The 24,828-nt window shown below is 43.0% G+C and overlaps 1 protein-coding gene across 3 annotated transcripts in view; it reads left to right on the top strand.

Annotated features, from left to right (window-relative positions):
* Positions 1–24,828, top strand: part of LOC109981977 (partitioning defective 3 homolog) — a 377,174-nt gene that overhangs the window by 228,858 nt on the left and 123,488 nt on the right. For all 3 annotated transcript variants that reach the window (XM_065949089.1, XM_065949090.1, XM_020630999.3), the window contains exon 16: positions 12,912–13,098. In XM_065949089.1, the coding sequence (XP_065805161.1) occupies positions 12,912–13,098 (187 nt within the window). The remainder of the gene's footprint in view (positions 1–12,911; positions 13,099–24,828) is intronic.

Raw genomic sequence — 24,828 nt, 5'->3', positions numbered from 1 at the left:
CGTCATCCCCAATCCTTCATGCTTTCACTCCACTCCCAACTGGTTTCACTCGGGTCAATTCCCATTTTACCCAGTTGACATCAGCGCGCTCTGATCTCGTCTCTTCAGGTTGTATTAGAATTGGCAATTCAATCCACTGCCAAGTCACCGCTGTCATCTCTACATCGACAGACCTTTCACATATGCATACGTGCAGGAGCTAAAGGTGATTGCACCAGAGAAGGGAGGGCTTGATGTGTGGGATGGTGTAGTGTAGTCACATGTATCAACACACAGGTCTTGTTCTTGTTCTCTTCAAGCTGCATCCTCCGGGGGGTTTCAAAATGAAGCTGGCAACAATTTTATTTTATTTTTTTTAAAACATGGGACAATAAAAATCATATACTGCCGGTAATCAGGAATAGGTGAGATGGTTAGGACAGAGGTGAAAGGTCAGGCCACACAATCACACCGGGGCGAAAAAACACAATAGGTAAGGGTTAATGACAAAATAAATGGAACACTGAAATTTAAATACAAACTAAACGTCAGGGATGAAACCTCACAGCAGGCTCTCCCATTCACCTGGGAGCTTCATGGCCCTGTTACCAGGCGTAACAAAATCCCTCCCCCCCCTCATTCTGTCTTTGTACTTTTTGTATACAGAACGACGAGGTGGCATAAAGGTGCATCATTGTCACCTTGAACACCTCGATTGCGTACAAAAAAAAAAGATCTGTTTCTCCAATTTCATCCCCTCCCCCAACTCCATCCCACTTCCACTCTCTGCTCGGGTGGAGTGAATTTGTAATCTGTCAATGATCCACACTTTTCTCCCCTCCTGCCCCTCCTTCTCCCATTGGTTATCCTGTTTCTCTCCCCCAGCGCGGTGCCATCCTGCCACTGATCACAGAAGATCAGAGGCTGTGTCAGAAGCATCTGATGGTTAATTAAGCCTCCAGATCAATAGGGCTTGCCCCTGACACTCAGTCTCCCCCTGTCTCTCTCCCTCTCTCCCTCTCTCTCCTTCCTATTTTTACTCTTTCATCTCGTCTTCCTCCTCCATTCCAAATCAAATGTTCCCAAATTGGTCGGCTTTTCCTCTCAGTTTTGGCTTATTTATTCCGCCGGCTCTTCCGAATAGGAGTCTCTTCGGAGCGCTCCTGTGATCATAAGCGGCAACTGTGGGCGCACTGATGGAAAAGTTTCTTGCCATTGAAACTTCAAGGGCGCCCGGCACTCGTCTCATCCTGCGGAGTGGGAGTCAAATGAGCCAAGTGGAAAAGTTTTTGGAGATGGGGTGAGGAGTGGGTGCTGAAGCAGTAAGTTATCAGAGTCTCAGAGTCTCAGATCTTTGACTCAGCTTGTCTCTGTCTCGAGGCTGCCTCGGAGTTGTGCCCTCATTAACCTGCGCCTACAGTCTGTGACAGGTCTTCATCTTTTAAACTGACACAGTTCTGTTATTCAAAGTCCTCACACTTTCAGAGTGCAGTTTATATTCATGAGGTACAATTCAGTACCAGATAAGAGGAAACAGGAATTTACTGCTTCCATGGGTCAAAATTTTACACCGTTTTTTTTGCAATTCCTGCATCTCTGACCCATTTTCACTCGTCCAGAGAGTTCAGAGTCCTTCAGTCCCAGAATGAAATAAAGCTACAAAACAGATACTTGATGACAATTTTGGAAAATAAAAATATTCTCTCTCTGTCCTTCAATTTTTGCTCACAAGCTTTTCACAGTGTCCTTACATCTCAAAATAGAGCTATGATCCAGTTAACCTTGATCAAATGTCACAAGGTTGACTTTGAAAGGAAAGAGCATTAGCATTCCTGACATATGTACTTGTTCAAGTTCATCTGACATGCCTGTTGTTTTGTTCTTTCTTCACATTTTGATTTTTTTTTACCCAAAATGTCAGAAGAGTAAATTTACCCTCTCACTTATAATCATGAGCTAACATGGACACATTAAAAGAAGAACAATCACTTAGTAAGGACTCGTATTTCCTGTGTGGATTGTTAAACCTCTGCCCAGCTCGACCGACAGTGGCTGTTCTCTCTCTCTCTATCGTCTTGGATATGTTGTTTCAGTCGGACTCAGACGTATCGCCTGGCGTGTGAGATGTGACAGTTGTGGTTGGAGGACAGATGCTGTGATCGGCTCAGCAAGGTCAGGAAGCACACAGCCGCCGGGGCTTGACTGACAGCTCGATGTGGAGTGTGTCTTAGACCTGCTAAATTACTGGATCATGAAGGCCAGACGTGGGGGAGTCTGGGATAGGGTGGGGCGCACATACAGCTCGACTTAGAAGGAGTGTAGCAACATGCACACATACAAACACTCCAGGTTGTATTTAACCCCCCCCCCCCCCCCCTTTCCCCCGCCTATCAGGAGCTGTTCATTTTTCTTCAGAGCAAATGATGATGGCTGACAAAATCTGAGGCAGTTTGCTTCCTTAAAGACAGAGGGGGAAGTCTCTAACTAAATTAGCTCCTCTGCTCTGCTCCTCCGCTGCTATAAATGGACCCAGATTTGAGGTAAATGGGATAGCATGCTATTTCTGCTCAAGAATGAAATCTGACTTTGATTGTGAGTTATTACACAGGGCAGAAAGTCAATACAGTGAAATTGTAAACGCTGTATTTCTGCCAACGTTTTGATGGTTATTTCTATTTCCTGTTGAGAGCCGAATAGCAGCCATGTCCTATGGAAGCCTTATCTCACCTCTCCCAGGTATCGATCGGAAAACTTGGACCCGCTCCGCCTGCTCCCAGCAGTCACAGGTTTCTGGGCTGTCGTTCGTCTGAAACTGCAGGAACAGGTCTTCTGGGAGAGATAGGTGCAATTGAATGAATTATAGGTATTGTAATAACCATGGCAACACAGAAGAAAAGCACAAAATGACACGGGAGACATGCTATTAGGTTGGAATAGTGCCATCACATTGATTGTGAGAGCACTTTACTTTTACCTTCCATGTGTTTTAGGCTGTCATTCAGAACTATCTTGTGCGTGTGCGTGTGCGTGCGTGTGTGTGTGTGTTTGGGTGCACACATTCTCTCAATCAATAGTCAGAGGTAATCCCATTCCCTGTTAGCCTCAGTAAACCATGGGATGCTGTGATATCACACACACACACACACACACACACACACACACACACACACACACACACACACACACACACACACACACACACACACCATGCATCCAGCATCACAGCCCTGTGGCTGAATCCACAGCTAGCAGGTGGTGAATGTACAGGGTGTTCTGCTTGACTCCCCACTTAAATAAATCTGGCCTGTGACATTTTTTATTCTCTTTTCCTTTCCTCCGTTGCTTCCTAATGCGTCAACCTTTTGCCTTTGGGGGTTAACAAGATCGACAATCTGCAGGGGATTTTTCTCTCAAGTAAAAAAAAAAATGAAGACAGAAGAAGAAAATGTTAATTATCTTTGAAATTTGGAACTTAGTAGAATCACTGTGTGTCAGTGACAGCCATGGTTTGATGCAAAGGTCGTTGGCATCACACCCGGCCTCACCTTCCGTTCTGTCTAATTGGAAAGTGCCACCGGGTGTGGTCCACATGCTGGGGTGAAAATTGAGGCCTCTGGACTTTTTTGGGGGGGATTTTGGCTGTTTGGACACATGCCTGAGTCACAAACCACACCTACGCCTGGCACAGGAGCGGAGGCTGGAGGCGGGGAACCAGGCAACTCATGCTGGTGTCACACAGGAAAGAAGGTGTTCACAGGATGTAATGTGTGCAGAGCAGGTGACGGTGCAAAATGCTGTGGATGTGCAACGAGCCACATCCAACATTAGTTACAAAAAAAGACGTGCTCTTCAGCAAAGTTGTATCATTTGGATTTCTGTCATAATGAGGACAATGAAAGAACAGAGGCAACATAAGATGGACACAGACAGACTTACATGAACACACAGATCTCAGGGTGTCCACATACACTTCTGTCTTCCCTAATGGTGTTCAAGTGGGCCCCCCTTCTGAGGAGTTGACCTCGCTGTCCCCTCACTTCCAGTATTTCACAGTTTGCAGGATAATCCTTTCTGTATGCACATCCGTCAGAGCAGGGAGTGAGGCACAGTGACCTCTGTTAATTTGGTGTCCAGACTGCGTATAAATGCTATTAGCATGCCTCAGTGTGTAAGTCCCTGTGACAGACATTGTGCTGCCCAGGGACTTTAGGTTTCCCTGTGTCTTCCTATACATGGGCTGTATTTTTCTGATGTTGGGAGACATCTCAAGAATGATTTGCTTACTGGGAAAATTATCAGAACTCCCCTCAACGTTAGAATAAAAAAGTCCAGCTAATCAGGATTCAAGTCTTTATCGTCAGTGTGCAAAACATGAGGCATCTTCCCTGAGCAGCACATTGCAGAATATTATAAAAACAGAATTAGTAAATAAGGTAAGGTATCAAGGGTATGTCAATTACTATTATCAATTATGCCACAGATGAACTGCTTCTGAAGCACTGATGATTCAAGCAACTCTCTTTGTCATCAATTCTACAACTCTACAATTCACTTAGCAGACGCTTTTATCCAAAGCGACGTACATCAGAGAGTAAGAACAACACATGCAAGGATCTAAAAAAAAAAGGGAACAATGTCAGTAAGAGCAAACAATCAGCTTTGAGTCTGATTGGACACACAGGTGCTGACAGGAAGTGACCAGAGGCAAAGCCCAACATTGAGAGCAGTTCTGTCTTTTGTTTTTATCAAACAAAAACCATCGTCACTACCATCATCATCATCAATAATATGGAGACCATCATCATTAAGTTAGTAGGTATTCATGAAAGAGCTGGGTCTTCAGCTTTTTCTTAAAGCTCCTCCTGGCAGATCCAATGTCTCTTTAATATCATTTTGGGCTCCTCCTGGTTGGTGAGAAGCCGCCTTAGAATTTGACACCCTTGTCCACTTTTAAGCATCAGGCTTTGGTTTTTAGCATTGTGTACTTGGCATTATCAGGGGGATGCCCACCATGGATGGGTCTGCTAGCTTTGCCAGCGTGGATCGGATCAATAGACCAAAAGTGGCACAGAAGGAGGCAGGAAGAGAGAGCAACGTAAAGCGTCAAAGTGTGGGATGGACTGAGGTGGAGGAAGTAGTGTAGAAGAAAGAAGATGGAGTGGGGCTATTAGTGTGACCTCTCACCTTACAGCTCAATGTTTCAACAGGCAACGCTTGGTCAGAGGGCAGAGACAAGTAGGAGAATGAGGCTCTGATCCGTGTGGATGGATGCAGCCAGGTGGCCTCTCGGGCCACAGAGCTCATCTGTCTCTGTCTCTGTCTCTGCCGGAGGGAGGAAGATCATCCCTCCCTCAATATCATGGAAAAGGCTTCCACATGCTGAGCGCGGCTGGCCAGAGGGCCGCGTATGCTTCAGTGCAGTCATGAAGACTTGACACTTCACTTTTTTCTGCATTGACAATACTGCTCGAGTTGGCCCGCTGTAAACCTCTGAAGTGTGGAACCAGAAGGTAAACTGCATTAGTTAAGGTTATTGCTTTGCATGTGAAGAATTATTCAGGCGGGTTTTCATATATTTATGGGATGGCTGTGGATCAGTGGTAGAGTCGGGTCGTCGCTCAATTGGAAAGTTTGATCCCCAGCTCCTGCAGCCACATGTCCGATGTGTCCTTGGGTAAGACACTTAACCCCAAGTTACTCCCGCTGCTTTAACGTCCGCATATGAATGTGTATGAATGGATGGAGGGACACTTATAGCAGCCTCTGCCAATCAGTTTGTGAATCTACCACTCAGTTATCCTTTTTTATTACATCATAATTTAAATATGACCAAGTCAATCGTGACCTTATCCAGGTTTATTTGCAACATATTATATAATATTGACATATTGCAAGATCTATACACAATGTGTCAAACATCATAGAACATTAACCTTTAACCTTTGGAGGGACCATGTGTGGAAAAAGTCTGCATAAAGTCAGATCCAACAGATTCAGCCTTTTTTTTCTCCACATGCACACAATGTCTGTGCAGAGCATGTGTGAAAGGGGCTGAAGAGAGGTCACCTTGAATCAGACGCTTAACAGAGGCTACCTCACGAGGTTAAAGGTGTGTGTGTGTTACAGAGTGTTAATGTTAGACGCAGGGGATTTAAATCCATTGGACAGTCATCCTATTAAGCATACATATTTGTGCATTAGTTTTTCTGTTTCACTTTTCAAACTGGTGTGCAGTGGACGGACTGGGAGGATTGATCGAGGGTCATGTGAAAGCTCAGATCTGTAAAGCACTAATTGAAACCAATTTCATATCTCACAGCTTTTTTTTTTTTGAGTGTTTGAGTGATGAGGGTATTTTTTTTGTGTGTGCAAACCACAGCTGGTATAACGTTTTATACCCTAACATTAAAATGAACAGCCACTGTAATCATTTTAACTTTGATGTGTTTCATCTGTTGACTCTGAGCCTGTTCAGCCTCCACATTACAAAATGATTTCTGCATAAATCCAAAAAAACAAACTTGAGTTTGACTGGAGCAGGTTTGGTTCTGTGACAGTTCTGAGGTGGTCGTGTGACTCATGAGAAGCTATCTTTAATAACAGTGCTGTGAGATCGACGGTTTCACAATCATGATGCCAGTAGAACTCTTTTTTTTAGCAGCATGAATCACACGAAGCTCTTTGACAAACACCAAAAGGCCCTTTGTGAGGGTGCCAATCTCTGTGAACCGTTTATTAGAAAACTGGCCAATGTTTATCCCCATGTGACCCTGTGCACATCTCTCTGAGATATGTGTGTGACTGCTGATTCATGTGTGACAGCATCGTGATATTTATGTTTTGTTGCTCTCATTCTGCTTGTGCCTGAGTACATAAAGGGCTCAAGTGTTCTCAGGATTGTGGAGGTCATCGCCGGCTGAATAACAGCGTTTTGATTACAGCCAAGATAGCAGTTATGGGGCTTTTTGTGCAAACAGTAATTGCATTCACATTGTCATGTTGAGATGCCCGTGGTTGTTTTGCTGTGGTGTCGTTAAGCAGGGGGACTACTAAGAAGTAAAAAGTGGCTTCACTCTGACGGACAGCAGTAAACTCAGATGACCTTAGAAGAGCAGAAAACTACAAAGACAACTCTGATTACAGAAAAGGGCATGAGAATATATTCACTGTGTGTTCTTATCCACTAAAGCTGGTGCATTATAATTTGTATACAACGCTAACAAAGTTTGGAAGGAGGCTGATTTGATTTGATTTTATTCTGTCTTTATTTAGAGAGGTTTTCCCTGGAAGTCACAAACGTACCACAGCCCAAAAAGCCAGTTTTTACTGCATGAATAAACATGTTTACAGCCTGGTAGAAGAAAACAAAATAGGTCTGATTAGTTGTAGTTGTTAAAAAAAAAAAAGTGACTATTTTACTACTCATAACGGCCGACGACAAACTCACAGTATAAACTCTGTCATGTGTGACGCGCTTTGAGTGTGTGCTAGTGCATGCAAAGGTCAGAGAACGAGCAGGGAGACAGGGAGGCATCTGATTGGTTCATCAGATTGGTACCTCGTGGCAGACATTGGTCAAAGTTTTTACAGGCTTGTAAAGACCAACCCTGTCTTTAAACGTAACATGTTGTACAAATTACACTTTACCATGTTTTTCTAACACTAATATAAGAAAAGTCCATCCTCCTGCTCCACTTTTCAGAAAATGTGTTGCTCAGACAGGCCGTTTGGAGATTTTCCCTTCATGACATCACATGATCAAATACAGGATTAGAGTGGATTTATAAGAAGAAACTTCACAGGCATGTTTTTGGGAGCTCTGAGACTTACTTAAACTGGTTGAAAGGGACAATAATATGTGACAATTCCTTTAAAAGAGACACCAATTCAGTGTATTGACTGACTGTTGTAATCACTTTCAAGTTGCAGAAAGTTGACAAAGTTGATTTTGTATTTTATTTTCAAATGTATGCTGAAGAGAAGTGAAAGCTTGAGCAGGTCTCTGATGTTGTAGATAGACTGATGTAGTTCACTCGGTTTGATGTAAGGGCACAGAGTTGGCAAACATTGGAGGACTTTTTCCTCGAAAATGGGTTCATTGCAGACCATTAAATTCAACATTGTGTTATTTTTAAAACCAAGAACACGATGTTTCCTTTTATTCACTGAGTACTTTTTGTGCCCGGACCTAATGAAACACAGCATTTTGGTTAGAAAAAAAGAAACAGCCGGCCTTGGAAATGTCAAAAAAACATACTTTGGTGAATGCTATAACAAGCGGAGCTACAACACAGATCATGACAAGCGTCCGTATTTGATGACTGGAGATGCTAATGCATTAGACGTACGTTAGCACAGCAATGTGGAAAATATCTTGCACATGGTTGTGTGAGATTCATTTTGTTAATCATCCTTTACTTCCATTCAGAATATTTTCTCAGCATTAATAACCTTTTAACCTTTTTTTTCCTTTTTTTTGTCACCTGCTAGTTCTGGCTCAATAACACAGATGCCTCTTTGGCAGGAAGTGAAGTGTTTCTGCTGGTTTTATCACCTGCCCCCTTTTCCTCTTTTCACCAGCTGTGAGTGGCAGGTAAAAAACAACGGTGTTAAAACAATGACTGAGCATCTCCATCACACATCACTGCGCCAAATCGCCATTAAAGGTTGTTTGAGCTTTCTTTATTTTTAATCCATTTTTGGAATCTGTTTCAGCAGCCAAGCTCCCCCTTTGAATCAGATCAGTTGTAGCATGAGCTGTTTTCACACATGCACTCCTATAAATAACTACATCATTTAACTAGGATTTCTCCTGACCTGGCTGTTCACATATTCACCTCACAGTGGGAGACTATCCTTTTCAGACGGGGGTGTGTGTGTGGGGGTGGGTCTCCAAAGGGAAGATGTGATGCTATATGCTATATGATGCTATAATGAGAGAATATTTGTCTTCATATGCTACATGTAGTTCAACGGAATCACACTATCAACAAAAGTAATAAACTTTTATCATGTGCACAGAGATCATAGCGGTCGTGTGCAAACAGTCTGTGGTCGTGCACTGGTCACAGGATATGAACGCAACCAACCCCTCACTCGCTCGAGGTGAATTCTCTGGATAATATCCCACTGTGTTCTCACATCAGCTCACTCGGACAAAATACTAGGGGGCTGGCAGGAGAGACTCCGGGTGAAGTCTGAGGGAAAAATGTGTCTGTTTGCGTTCACACATACTCCTGCAAATACCAGGAGTTCTTCAGGAGTTTTTTGCAGTTGTGAAACGACTAACAGTCTCTTTTATTGTCCCATTTCAGCTGACGTGATCACTTGTGTTTTTTGTACAGACTCGCTTGTTTCGGTGCTTGTCCTTTATGCTTATTATGCTGACAGCTGCAGAAGGCCAGTGCTGCATACTCCTTAATTATTACCACCTTTCAAATCATCATCCCGGCCTCGACAGTCCTCGTCCACTTTGTGTAAGTGTGTGTGTCCTTTAGCTACTTAGCTAAGAAGGGAAATGAAATGACTTGAGCAAATTTTCATGTGCAGAGCTGGGCACTCGTGTCAAGAGGTCCTGACTCGGAGATATTTCATGACGCTGCGAGAGGGCAGCTTGCCGAGTTTCTAATTAAAACCGTGTCCTCTGTTAGGTAAAGTGGTCTGCTGACAAGAGTGAACGTAAGGTGATCACCTGTAATGGATTGTCTTAAAAGAGTGCATATTGTGAGTGCTACGTAATGTGGTATCAAATGTAGCCAATTTTGAAATACACATCCAACTTTTTCAAAGCTTCTTTTCAAGAGAACAGCGACTCCTTGGATATAATGAAACCAGCCTCTGTGCCTTTTCCAGGTGAGTGCTGCTGTGTTGAAATCCTCAGTGTCTGATGCAACAGAGAGGTAACTCCACTTAAAAGCTATAGGAAAGTAAAAAACTGATATGACGCCGGCCCCAGTGGACACACAACCGCAGGGCATCTCTTATTGACACCGGCACACTGTTCAACTGACTGTAAAGAAGCAGAGACTGACGACACAGTGCTGAGTTTAGGAGGGAGAGTTTTTTGATAAATGACTTAGATGAGTTGTGCAAGGACTCTGAGGACAAACCTGAACTATTCACACACAAAAACCAACAGGCTGCTCTCGCTGACTTTTCCTTTAAAGGCTTGAACTTATCCAGGACGATGTAGAAACTTTTCCTGCCCTGTAGCATGTTGGATGTCAGCTGTTGCAGTACAAATACTTTTTTTAAAGGTTTATTTTTGGGCCTTTTTTTGGGAGTGAAAGGAGCAGTGATGAGTCTGTTGGGGCCCTAGCCGAAACTGTACAGGGGCCCTACAACTACCTAGTTACCATCAGCATCAGGGAGCATGTCATACTTCTTTTTTTGGATGCTTCTTCTTTAATTTTCTTCAGGGACTCTGTTGTCTTTTTACTGGAATAATGTATAGCAGCACAATGAGAAATACTGTTGTCACATGGTGCCCTCTTAGGGAGGTTTCCTACTGTCATTGCAAAATTTGCACATTTTCAGCCACTTCTTTGAAGTTTTTCAGCCATCGAGGGGCCCCTTTCTTAGCCTCCTCCCAAGCAGTTGCCTGCCTTGCCTGTTGACAAGCAGCTCCTCTGGAAAGGAGCCACTGGTCAGATTTGAAACCCGGGCCGTCCGCTTTGAGGACTGTAGGTTCTACACATGGGGCACACTCACTAACCACTGCGCTACCGGCGCCCCAGAAATACTTTTAAAGCCGACTTGAGGGAGCAGTCGAGGGGAAATGGAGGAATTAAATAGTGTGACTTTCAAATCGGAGTTTGGCTATATGACGACAAGTTCCAATAACAATGGTGCACAGAATTTAGATTGTACTTTTACTACTTAATGCATTAATAGATATAATTATGCAGTTGTAAGCTGCAATAGTAAATTATGCTCATTTCACCATAATCAGTTTCCTGAAAGTAACACCTGCCCTCCATATTGTTGAAATTGCAATATTGCATGAAGGATTCACAGATTTTGGAATTACCAAAATCTTCTTTTAAGTGAATGTTTTCTTGTTGTTTAATTCATATTCAGTGTACTTTGTTAAGTGTCACTCTTGTTGGGGTTTCAGTTTTGTACAATGTGCTGCTTTGCATGATCATTTCACTGACTATATTGGAAGACAAATCATAAATATTGCAGTCATTGTATGAATCTGATGCCACATAAAACAAGACCATTTTAAATAACCGGCACTAACACACAGTCTGTTAATCTGTGTGCTTTGAAAGTAAAGCTTTTGGTTGTAGTCCGACCAACTTTGTGCACTTTCTCTCTGTCATTACTCCAGCCCTGCTGATTTACAGTACGGGCTGAATTCAATTACCCATGGTTCTCCGTCAAGCTGCCTGAGTGAGAAATGGCCTTCATTTCACCTGCAGCGTGTTGGCAGCGATCTTAACAGCGTCTGATGATAGACAAAGAGACGAGGCTTCCAAGAGAATCAATTAGAAGATGCAAAAGTGCAGGGCAGGGGGAAGTTTTCATGTCAAGGTATAAAGTAACTTTGTACTATGATATATACAGTAATGAGTGGTTTTGTTCTTACGTCATAGATAAGATCTCTGATATAAATAACCCAGAAAACAGATCTGCTTTATTTTCTGTTTGAGGACCTTCCTCTGCCTCCTTTCCTGTCCTCCCCTGCACAGATGTTTTGTTTTTCCACCTTTGATTTCTCTTTCTCTGCAAATAACCGAACTAAAGTACACAGCTCATTGCTAAGTTGATTGGGTGCTCAGGATTACTTCCACAGTATGCTGTTTATCATTGGTCGGGGCCCCCGTGAAATGAAATGCCTCTCAGATTCATGTTGGGATCCTGCCAGGGTAAATATTGTTGTCTGCTGCTAGTGATTACACACAATTGTTCCTGAGCTATTAAAATGTACAAAACGCCTCTCTGATAATGGAAACACAAGCAAAGAGCAGGAAGTCCATCATTTCTGTAAACCTTGTCTAATAGCAAACAGGTGTGCGGTTACATTCTGATCTTTTTTTTAAGATGTCCTTTCTTTAATTTTTTATGTATTCCAGACTAAAGTCACCCGCTGATAAATGTGCACGGTGAATCTTCCACCTTGGTATTGTAACGGCACTTCTCATGCCGTTGAACAACCCTCCTCCTGCCCTCGCTGCTGAGTGTCAGCCGCTGCAGCACTTTTCCCATTGACTTTGACTCGCGAGGAGCAGAGAAGGAGCGATTCAAAGAAGTCCTCAGCAGGGAGGGTCAGGCAGGAGAGAATACAGATCAGGGGGGGGGGGGGGGGGGGGCTCTTCTCCGGCTCATTTTTGTCCTTGGAGAATAGTGAAGGAGGATGGGAGAAAAAAAAAACGACTTCTCTGCTCTGTAACTTTTGACTAGGACATTACGAGACTGGATTGTAGATGGCAGACATTATTTTGTGGCTTCTGCTGGGAGTCTCGATGGTGACTTTGTCCTGTCGTTTGCGTCCGTGCAGCACATTGTATATTCATAATCTTCTCAGTTTTTCCACATTTTTGTGTTTGTCATGCAGCATCTTTGTATGTGTGCAGCATTGACATACACACCTGATAAGCACTTTTACTTTTAGAGGAATGCGTTCGTCCTTCAGACATTCCCAGATGTTTACTTTTCTTAGTTTGATTCTCTAGCTCACAGTTATCTCTGTATACATTATTATCTTGGTAATTACCAAAGATAAAATGATTGAGTGTGCACAAACACGTCTATAGAGGAGTTTGTGTACATGTCTGACTTTGCCTCAGCATGCACACAGATTGTCTCGTCAGGTTTTATCACATTTTGTTATCACTAATTGGCTGTTGGGAGTATTGACGTGTCATATAGTTATGAAGAGATGTTTAAAAAAGTGATCCTGCTCTTTTCCCCTCTCTCTCTCTCAGGTAACTACCAGCTCTCTCCGACTGTGAACATGCCTCAGGATGACATCGTGATGATCGAAGACGATAGGCCGACCCTGCTTCCTGCTCACCTCTCCGACCAATCGTCCTCCAGCTCCCACGATGACATGGGCTTTGTGGGGGAGAACCCGGTACCCTGGATCCACGAGCTGCCCAGTCAGAACGAATGGTGGGTAGGGGGGTTGTGCTTACTTGTTGTGCATGGTCAGATGCATTATTTAAAAATGTGAATTTCCCCATTGTGGGATAAATAAAGGATTGTCTTATCTTATCTTATCTTATCTATAATTATCTTATATATATTATAACATGATGGGCTTCAGACAGAAGTTGTATCTTTATGTACAGTGTGCAGACGTTTAGGTTAAGTTTTCTATATTTGTGTTGTTAAATGATGATTCCTGCAGGTTAATGATTTTTTTCCCCCTGAGTGGTGAGAGGTTTCCTGACTGGTCCAGGACCCAGGGAATGAGATCTCCTGGTTTAATATTCTGCAGAAATTGGTGGAAAATCCTACAAATATGCTATTTCACAGGGCTATATTCGGAGTTTGTAGTTATTGCAAGTTCTTGCACACATTTATTACATAGCATGATGGCTTTCCTTCGTCGAGTAATCCAGACTACCTGAACTTAACAAACCAGAAAATAACATTTTCATATCACATTCTAAGTTTGTTATGGGAAAGTCTCACATCAGCGCTGCATTTAGAGTCCTCCGAAATGTGAGAAACTTTTAGGTAATGCAGTTTTATAAGACCATGTGGTTAAGTTTGTGTGCCCTGGTCACTGCAGAAGTAACATACATGGCTGTGTGTGTGTTGTATTAAGGATCGGTCAGACTGTGTGGGACTCACCTCTTCAACCCCATCTCCCCTCTGTCTCTCGTCTATCTGCACCCTGAGACTCAAATGCAGCCCCTTTATGAATTTGACCCCAGGGCTCATTGACAAGAAACCATAAAGACAGAGAAGGAAGTGATGAAATGTCAGCACCACAGCCTCACTTTGTGCCTATTTTTATAAAATAGCAGGGTCTTTTTTAAATCACTTATGTGACACCTTCAAGAACAGGAAGTTACAGCTGTGCATTGTTTAAGGTATAATCATTCTTTCTGAAATCCCTCATGGCATTTCCTGTATGATTGCAGTGTTCAGGCACAGGAAACGTGAAGACCTGGCATGCAATCACTTCTTCGTTCTAATCTAAGTGAAACACTCAGGGCGGCTTTAAAAAAAAAATATATAGGTTGTTTTCACTCTTACATGTTTTAAAGTTGTCACTCCATACATACATGTTCATATGGCTGTCTGTCCCATTCTTGTCAAAGTGATATCTCTGGAAAACTGCCAGAGAATACTTAAAGATGACATATTATCCCCCTCCGCCATCTTTTCAAACAGTCCCCTGTGGTCTAAATGAAACATCTGAGCTGTGCTTTGGTCAGAATATAACATGAATCAAGCACCAGAGGAGGTTTGTGACCCTGTATAAACCAGCTCTCTCAGAATGCTCCGTTTTGGTGTGTGTGTCTCTTTAAATGTAATGAGTTTTCCAGGTAGACATCACTCCTCTGTAGAGAGAATAAAAATGGCTGACCTGCACAAAAGTTTTGTTCTAAGCTGGGGGTGGAGTCCATGGGTGGAGATACCAGGCGAGGGGAGGGGATTTTTTTTTACATTCTCTGTTATGATGTTGCTCCTTTAAATAATTGTAGAGCCACTTTTCTTTTTTTCTTTAGTACGCCCACTGATGCTCATGCTTTGTTTTCAAGGTAAATATTTGTATGAATATATATTCTAATATTTTTCAAAACATAAACACAGTCCCCCTCCTGGCCACAGTTACTCTGTCGAGCTGTGAAATATGTTAACTGCGTCTTAAATGGTTGGCAGAGAGACGTAAATCTGCAAATCAGTCTCTTTATACAAGGTATTTTGTCCTCCTTGTTATTGGCTGGTTAAGGTCACATGACTAAAGCATTCTCCAACTGAACCCTTGACTTTTTTCAAGGAGAAATGCAAATAGAGAGGCTCCATTTATTTATTTGTTTCAGTGTTTTTATTTCCCTGAGACTCTCTCTCTCTCTCTCTCTCTCTCTCTCTCTCTCTCTCTCTCTCTCTCTCTCTCTCTCTCTCTCTCTCTCTCTCATTCATTATGAATGAGTGGATTTGCTCAGCATGCCTGTTGTTCAGATGATGTCAGAGCTTTGTCATAGTGGATTAGGACTACAGCATACGGCTGAACTGCACTCAGACTTTCTCACACACATACACGCACACACACACACACACAACCACACACATACACTTACAACACAACCACAGACTCACACACACACAAACACACACACACACACACACGTGCATGACGTTTGCACACAATGAAGAAGTGTGCCACAAACCACTGCCTTGGGTTATTGTGAATAATTCATGTTCTCAAAGTCACAAACACACACACACACACACACATGCCCATACACACACACACACACACACACACACACACACACACACACACACACACACACACACACACACACACAAACATGTACGCACACACATGCCCACACAGACACATGTTCTCTTTTACGCAAACACTAACAGCTGCTTAAACGTAGTGTGTGTCCTCTTTCTTTCTGACTGAACTGTTTCTCATTTTCCTTTTCAAGTGCCCCCAATATTGTGCTATACACTCACACACTCACACACACACACACACACACACACACACACACACACACACACACACACACACACACACACACACACACACACACACACACACACACACACACACACAGCATTAACAGGCATATTGAGCCAGCAGGGGATGTGGGTCAGACAGACTCTGCTGTATTGGAACTGTTACTTTTTAATTAAGCTCTCGCAGCAGTGCAGCCGGGGTCCTGTACGTATTGAATATGTATTGTGCAGAGCTGTGAAAGTCTCACCTCTGGCCCCGCAGTATTATGCAGCCTTGCTTCCCCACGGGAGACACCTTGCCAAGGCCACAGCTCCACACCCCTACAGTGCATACACAAAGCACAAAAGTAGCTGTTCGGCTTGTAGGATAATTGTAATTCAGGCGTTTTCTTCTTTTGTTCTTTCTTCACCTGGTGGAATTTCACAAACTCAGATTTTCTCTGTCCTCCTCCTCATCCTCCCCCGTTGACCAAGGCTATGTGAGACTTTGTTCACACACAGAGCAGTGAGTGAGACGGCTTGTAATAGTAATTCCATTTTGGCTTACTTCCCCGCACAAAAAAAGGAGTAATGAAAAGCACCTGGCACTGATTACTACGAGGTAGATAAAGACTTACATACAAGTATTGCAGAGACCCTTTTATTTGAAGGTCACATATTATACTAAATACTCTTCACCATGTTTCTCTAACACTAAAATGTGTCCCTAGTCTACAAACCCCCCAATGATGAGAGAAGTCCATCCTCTCCGTCTTCTGCCTGCTCCACTTTTCAGAAAATGTGTGCTCAAACAGGCCGTTTGGAGATTTTCCCTTTATGACATCACAAAGGGCAGTAACCCCTCCCCCAGGTTGGTGACATTCCCACAGCTAGGTGTTTGTTCTGTCCTCTGAGTCTGCCTTCTCACCGTAAACAATAGGGCATGGAGCGAGAAAGCCCGAGACACCCAACCCCTCCAGAGAGGGGGCGTGGTCAGACACACAGCTCATTTACATATTTAAAGGTACAGACACAGAAACAGCCTGTTCTGAGCAGGGCTGAAATAGAGGGGTTTATAGGCATGATCAAATACAGCATCAGAGTGGATTTAGAACAAGAAACGTCACACACTTGTTTTGAGGTGCTCTGAGACTTTTTTAAACAATTTGAAAAGGAGGAGAATATGTCACCTTTAACACCTTTTTCACCTTTCTTTTTTTTCTTTCTTAGATTTTGTGAATGTGTGTTTTTATATGTTACTCTGTACTTTTCCTCTTTCAGTCTTTTCCCTCATCAGGTTCCTGGTAAATAAAAAACCCCACACCTTTTTTCTGTTAAAATGCAACCCCCCCCCCCCCCCCCCACCCTCGAGATAAACAGTTGTTTTTGGAGGCAGAATTCCCATCTCTCACAAGACACACACATTGACCTACTTTTCCCCTCCTGACATCCCTTGCCAATATCTAATGGGTGTGTGTTCTGTGTGTGGATGTGCACATGCGTTTCTAGTTTGACTGTGTGAGGATGTACGCCTGTGTTGCCTTCGTTCGCTTGTTCTTGAAGCGGCCCTGTTGTTACGAACTGTTGTTTCATCATGTCAGCTTTACGGGCCTCAAATGAATATAAAACAGGCTGTAAATATTACAGCCGCATGCTTTTAGATGTTTGTTAAACTGGCTGTGTGTGGACGTCCAAAGTTTTATTTGTTACTGCTGTATAACAGACTTTTTTATTGGTATTATGAGCGATAATTTCCTTTTTTATCAGCTTTGTGTTGGTACAGTAGTATCGAGTCGGTTCACATCCTGAGACCAGGTTGCAGAGTACAACCTTCTAGAGCCGCTCAGTGTTCAGGACTGTTTTGTTGAGGGTGAAAGAGTGCATTACTCAGGGAGGTGATGGAATCCAGCATGTGTTTTCTGTCAGGCCTCACTGGATAAATAAAGGTCGTAAATTATTGCTTTGCATATCTGCACAAGTTCATTTGAGCGCCATGTCCTGACCCGTCACATTATTCACTCGGTGGTATCTCCCTCCTCCTTCATTAGTTTCAAATCCAAACAGGAAGAACAACGTCGAAGTGATTTACAGTGAAACAGATAACATGCACCGGCTGATGTCCAGGCTTTTGCAGAATAATCTGGATAAATAAAAAAGATAAAAGGGTTTTTTCTCTTAGGAGAGGAATGTGGGACAGTGTCAGGAACACAATTTAGTGCAGAATCATGGCAGCTCCTAATACAGGCGGTTTCAGCAGATGCAGGAGGAATGTATCCAGTTTCCACCTGGTTTTCATCCCAAAAGTTGATGGAGTGCAGGTGCTGGGTGTGTCTGTTCCGACTAACTCTGCATGTCTTTGCACTGTAAGTATGCAGATAACAGAAGTGATGCTTTTTTTTACAAACATCACATCAGATTCTAGGATGTGAGGACGTTCAGTGGAAGCCGTTTTAATGGTACCTGCATACAGCTCTCGAGTACAGAGACTATAACCCTTCATTGCACCAGCCCCCCACATCCTGTATGAATATTTCTCTCTTATAAAAGTGCCCCCCCTTGGTAATTGATCTAATTCTCAGCAAAACACACCACCAACTTCCTTCAGAGGCAAAAAAAAAAAAAACGGGTTTCAAAGAAATGCAAGCTTCACGCGTTTGCAAACAGGATCTCATGCTCAGGAGACGTTTGGAGGAGCGCCTCGTGGAGTGTGAACCTCTAACTCTCAAAGTGCAGAAGCGAAGCAGCTTTGAAGCCGCGGAGAGGCTAAGGAACTTGTCTCCTTCCAACAACACAAGCGTTCTGCTTCCTTTTGCTGTTTTAACGCTGTGAAGCCAGTGTGTTTTTCTGTTTTCCTGCTCATTTAGCAGCTTAATGTGTCCTTGCACTGAAAGTCCTACTGAACTTGTGAAGACGTCTGACATAAACCAATCACTTTTTTATGGCACTGTACTGATAATGAGAATCTGATAACTGTATCCATGTTAATGAACATCCATCCATGTTGAAGGCTTTTATTGAACCCGGTTTAGCACATTTCCTATGATTGACCCCCCATAATAATAACAGGGTGTTAAATTTGCATGGAAACATTAAGGCAGAATCAACTAAACTACCAAATGTTATGCAAAGCTATTAAAACCCACAACAAGATCAGCTGATGTAGCTTCTGCTCATAGCAAAATATAGCAGAAATCCAACACATCCTCTGTGGGTGTCTGTACTGTTGTCAGATCCGTGTTTACATGGACGGGACGGACCTGTATAAAGCTGTTTTAGTCAAGGACTAGAGAGAAGAAGAAGAACATACTCACTGCTTATTTAGATGTTACTTAAGTGTCTTTAGATCTTGTGTCAATTTATGTGCAATATGAAGCTACGAGCTAACTAAAGAGCGCTAACATTAGCCTGCTAACACAACAATGCAGGATACAGGCAAAGGACAATTTTGTCTGCCGTTTGAGCTTAATGGTGCATTCTAATTGATAACTCCTTCATGTGAACGTGAGTGGAGAGAGGTTGGAGGTGTGTCGCTGGAGGAGAGCGGAGGCTTCAGTATGGAGGAGGTGTGGCCAAACAGCTGTTTGTTTTGGTTTCATGCTGGGGCTCAAGGGCGACATCTACTGGGATCAAAAAGTCGCACATTCTTCCTTTAACTAGCTGCTTATTGGCATGCTAATTAGTAGCATAGTGGCAGCTTATTAGTAATTATTAAGCCCTTATTAGTAACTTTTTCATGGCTGTAGTCTTTAGTTAACAGGTCGTTGACTAAGAGTTTGCCCTCCTGGTTACTGCTCATTGACAGTAAGATAGGAAGCTGTTGAACATGAGTTATGATCTTATATGCTTTCCTTGGCAGGCCAAGAAAAGAAAACAACATCTGAGTCATTTTAGACTGTGAGTATTTATACTTTGACGCTAGTAATCAAGTTTGTTTACAACTGGTGTACAGCATTCACAGTCTCCTTTAAACTGACTGATAGAGTGTCTTCATCCCCCCTGATAGTTCACTTTAATATTCATCAACTCAATCTATAATTCTGTCTGCATAGGAAGAATCTGAATGCTTTTGACTTGGTTCCCCGAGGGCTCCAATAGCATGTTTTATTAAAGCACTTACTGTATCAAACATCAATGAAACCATGATATGAAGTCGATGGGGGACAAATGTTTTCAAAAAGCAATAAAAAAAAAAGCTGACAGCAAATACCACGTGTGGAATAAGACAAACGGTATACATGCATCTGAAGAAGCACTATTGGTTAACAAGCTAACATTAACGGGGCGGAGTTTCACTACAGCATCTGTAGGTTTGAATGCAAGCTGTCCTCAGATGTAATCAGCTTTACTTTCATTATTACTGTCCGTGTAAAGCTTATGTTAAAAACAATGTAAAGGTCATCAGAGGAGGAACCTGTGGAGTTCTCTGCTGCTTTTACAGTCGTGACAAACTTCAACATTGGAAAAGAAAATCAGGGAGTGCACAATACATAATACTGTAATGTCCTTCTGTATGAAACCTGACACTTTGCATAAGCCGTATTCAGAACGCCGTTTCAAGCCGCGATATTTAATGCTTCAGAGGCGTAATAGGGGGACAAAGTGATCCCGTCCTCAGAGGTAGTAACAGATGCGTTACAGAGGCGAGACAGTTTCAGCGTAGTTAGCGGGTTAGCCCAGTGCCGTGTGTGCAGGATTCAGTATGAATGTACAAAGAAGTGATGAAGGCTGAGCTTAGTTACGGCACTTTTGGGAAAAAAAGGGCTTTACATGTAAACTCACTAAACGTGTAGAGGGACTGAGATATTCTTCAGAAGTGGATCAAAAGTCATAGAACTTTAAGAAAAGTTGTCGTCTCTGAGTGACCTGTGGTGGATGGTATTTTATTGTTCGTCAGGTCGGGTGATTAATGAAATGATCTTCCTCTACTAGCCAGCGAGCAGAGTCAGGAAAGAGCTGCATGAAACCAGTACAGACCAGGAGCATCAGCAAGAAAAAGCTGTGCATAATGAATATTTATTAAAAAAAAAAACATTTGCTAACACAGCATAGTCTGTGATGATTAAACGCAGCTGTTAAGCTTGTAGAAGAACATAACTAATGTTAGCTCTGCATCACAGGTTAAGTTTGTTCTCTAGTTCTACATTCTGTATTCATGTTGGTGTCACAACGATATCTGATGTGTAAATCTATAATGTGACGGTCATCTGATATAGGAACATATACCAACAGCTGCTGTGTGAAGTCTTATATCCAACTATTGATGCTGTGGTCACAATGGGCAGAGAGCATCAGATGCTGGGTTGTCACTTCAATAATAGTGGCAACGCACTAAGCCAGTGCCCATCATCAGATTTGTGTATCTATCTTTGGTCCTGCAGGTTCCACAGTTTGTATGCTTTAGGTCAAATCTGCCAATGAAACACTTTTGCACTGTCTTTACTTTCTAAGATTTTAGTATCAGAAACTCTAATAACACAGACACACTCCACCCCTCCCTCAATGCCTAAAGACCCTTAATAAGTCTTATAGTAGTTTGTAAAAAGGATGAAAGATCCTAATCCCCAATGAGTCTAATGCAAAGACATTTAGGCATGCTTCCATAATCCCCACGCAATAAAATGTTTACAAAATCTATTTCTGTCTTTTTGTTGTTGTTGAAATGCATCACTCCCCCCCCCCCTATAATATGGCCACTAGGGGCACTGTCACTGCCAGATATAACAAGACTACCACTGTCCCCGAGGCTTGGAGCACATTCTGGATATCACCGACAGAGTGGAGGATAGTTGTCAATTCTGGTTAAGGTGAGAGGGAAGAGAAATGGACAGCGAGAGAGACGCAGAAAATGAAAGAGAGAGAACTAGACTGTGTCCTTCTCTGTCTTTGTGAGATGTCACAGGTGGAAACATCATTTCCCCGGCAGCTCTGACACACTCTGTCAAGCAGCAGAGATGGAAAAGGACTCCTGACAAACTCTCACACACACACACACACACACACACACACTGCTGCACAGGCGTCCTCGGTCTCACGAGTGTTTAGATACACATTGGCTGGTAAACAATTTCACAAATTAACATATAAAGTGGAAAAGGTCCGCATAGACGTTAACAAACAAACTTCAGAGCTAACAATGCAGCAGACTGCCTACTTCGGTTGACTCCCTAATAGTCTCTATCTCCAGGAATGTAACTAAGAATCACAAGTGTTCGATTAAGCACATGTGTTTTCCCCATCAGGCTTTCAGCACAAGTACATATAAATGCAAACTGCCCCGCAGCACGTGCACATAAACTCAAACACGGCCACAATTTGACTTATCTCAAACGTCCATTTAGATAGCATTGATTTTAACATCACCTAGTACCCACACACACACAGGAATACATTTTCCCTTAAATGCTAATAGTGTCCTCTTGTTTTTATGAATATTAACCATATCTCTGTGGTCATCCATCGCTACAAGCTTGTCATACATGCCTCTGTTTTCTGTGCTCACCTTGAGTGTGTTACCTGCAGCCGCCTGGGTTGTGCACTGTGTGTGTGTTCGACCTGCACAGCCTTTCATATGCACAGCTCCTCATTACTAAGTAAAGGTTGTTGCATGCTGTAGAAAAGGGTCTTTTGTGACTGGTGAGCAGTTCAGTGAAATTAACCTGCACACACACACACACACACACACACACACACACACACACACACACACACACACACACACACACACACACACACACACACACACACACACACACACACACAATGTTACCACACAAGCGGATACCGTCTTTGCCTGGTTCTCGTCAGTTACTCTCCAGTTCAGCAGACTGGACAAGTCAGTGCAGCTTTAACTCTATTAAAGTGTCTGTACATCAGGCACGGGATGAAAGAGGAGGTCTAAGCAGGAGTCAGTCGACACACAAAGAGGTCTTAATTGATCTTGTTCTCTCGCTCGCCGTCTCTCTCTTTCTCCACAACTTCATCACAATTAAAAGAAGATTGCAGCAAATCACAGGTGCAGCTGATCCTCAGTGAGGCACTGATGGAACACTTTAATTCAATGTAATGGTTTTATTGGCAGGAAGGTCTCGTCAGTATTTTATTTATACAGTCTATAAACCAGGTGTCCAATCAAATATTCCACAGGCATTAAGTAATATGAAGGAGATGAACTAGGCACATTTATGTCTGAAGAACGGCTTCATCTTTCTCCTCTGAAATGTATGAATTATCTCAACTATCTAGTGTCCATATGGTGCACATGCCAGCAGTGTAGACCTCTGCACTGACATCTCATGCAGGGTTTTATCCAGTGATTGAAGACGGCTCCCAGCTCTGCGGCCCAACTATGCGCCAATGCGGTCAGCTGAATCGGCCTCGTCCCAAACCTCAGAACGAGCATTTCTAAAAGCCCCTCACCGGTCATGGCTCTTCACCTCTTGCTTTCTCTCTCAGGCATTGAAGCTAATGAACAGAACCCCCCCCGCTGCTGGACTAAACCCAGCTGCACGTTTCCTTCAACTTGGAAACTTGGAGACTCTCCTCTTTAGGGTCAGTTTTGAATGAGGTTATAAAGGGTTCAGAGTTGGAGTAAAAAGAAGTTTAGAAATAGGCACAAGTCACCTGGGTGAATTGTGATTGTGAAGCTTTTAGCACACACCACTTAGCAACACGCTGAGGTACGCTTTGACACATTTAACTTCCTGCGAGGCAGACGGGAGACAGGAACAAGTTGATGTAAAATTCAAGTTAAAGCTGTGGATTTGCCTGTGAGCAATCCTCAGCGCTAGTTAATTTTAGATGATGGGAGGACTTTGAACAGGGAGGAAAGCATCTGCTCAGAGTGCTGGAAATTGCTTTTAAACACTGCTTAAAGAAATAGAGATGAGGGAATGTATTATCCAAATGGATTTGGCCCACTATTAGAGATAGCCCGTAGGCGTGGACTGGCAGGAACAAGCTGAGGAATAAATGTGCTACTCTGCAGATTATCAAACTTGTCCGGGAGGCGGTCACATGGTCAAGCTGTTTCTTACTTTTATCAAATTAGTTTTTCTCTAAGAATGTGAAAAAAAGCAGCAGAAGCAAAAGGAATAATTCAGTGGTCACCAAAGTCCAGCATGGGTCTCTCCATGTTGACCTTTTGTAGTTGGCTTTTCTTCCCACCAGTAGACTCGGTTCGAGCTTAAGAAGCCTCCAGATCAGAGCATGAAGACTTTCAGAGCACTATATCTCCTTACAACCAGCGTTCCTATGGGGAAATTAATAGCCAGTAGAAAGTGAATACGAGATGTGTAATTGAGTGCTGCATTTCTATTAATGGACTGTGAATCTTTGTGTGTCGGCTTTAAGTAGACTTGAAGATTAATACCAGCCGTTACATGCCTCTGGGAATGAGCCGCAGATTTATTTCACGCTGACAAGTTTTCTGCAATAGCTTTCAAACTTCACCAAACTTTCCAGTTATCTAATTGAATTTAAGACATATGCAACCTGTGACTAAGGTTCAGAGGTAAGAATCACTTTGCTGTATGAAATCTTTTTCTCACACTGGGATATAAGTACATCTCTGGGTACTTTGGAGTGCCCAAAGATTTTTTTTTTTTTGGGGGGCATTTTGGGCCTTTATTGGAGAGATAGGGCAGTGGATAGAGTCGGAAATCAGGGAGAGAGAGAGGGGAATGACATGCAGGAATGGAGACACAGGTTTGATTCGATCCTGGACCGTCCGCTTGGAGGATTACAGCCTCCATACATGGGGCGGGCGCACCAACCACTGAGCCACCAGCGCCCCTGGAGTACCCAAAGATGAACACTAGTTATTTAAATGTCAGCTGACAGTCAAGTAAATGGGTTCATGGTTTAAACATAGAACAGCAGAGAGAAGACAGAGAAAGTAGAGGAAAAGAAAACTCAAAGAAAGCCTACAGACCCATGTCTGTAACCTGAAGTATCCACATTATTTCAAATTATCTGTACAGAAAGGCCACCCTTCCATGCTTTTTAGCTACAAGGGTGTTGTTTTTGTAAATCTGGTGGAGCTGTACGTAATATTAGTTTTGCCAAAGACACTGTATTTCAGACTGGGCAGGGGGCACTTGGCTGAAGTTGAAGAAAGTTTGTGAAGCACTACTATCAGCGGGTCAGGGTTAAATCGGCTGGCAAGCACAGGTGTGGACAGCCATTGCCACCTCTTTAAATAGAGTCACTGCTGTGGAG

The sequence above is a fragment of the Labrus bergylta genome, chromosome 20 (assembly GCF_963930695.1).
Source record: "Labrus bergylta chromosome 20, fLabBer1.1, whole genome shotgun sequence".
Taxonomy (NCBI): domain Eukaryota; kingdom Metazoa; phylum Chordata; class Actinopteri; order Labriformes; family Labridae; genus Labrus; species Labrus bergylta.
This window is presented reverse-complemented; position numbering and strand designations above follow the sequence as displayed.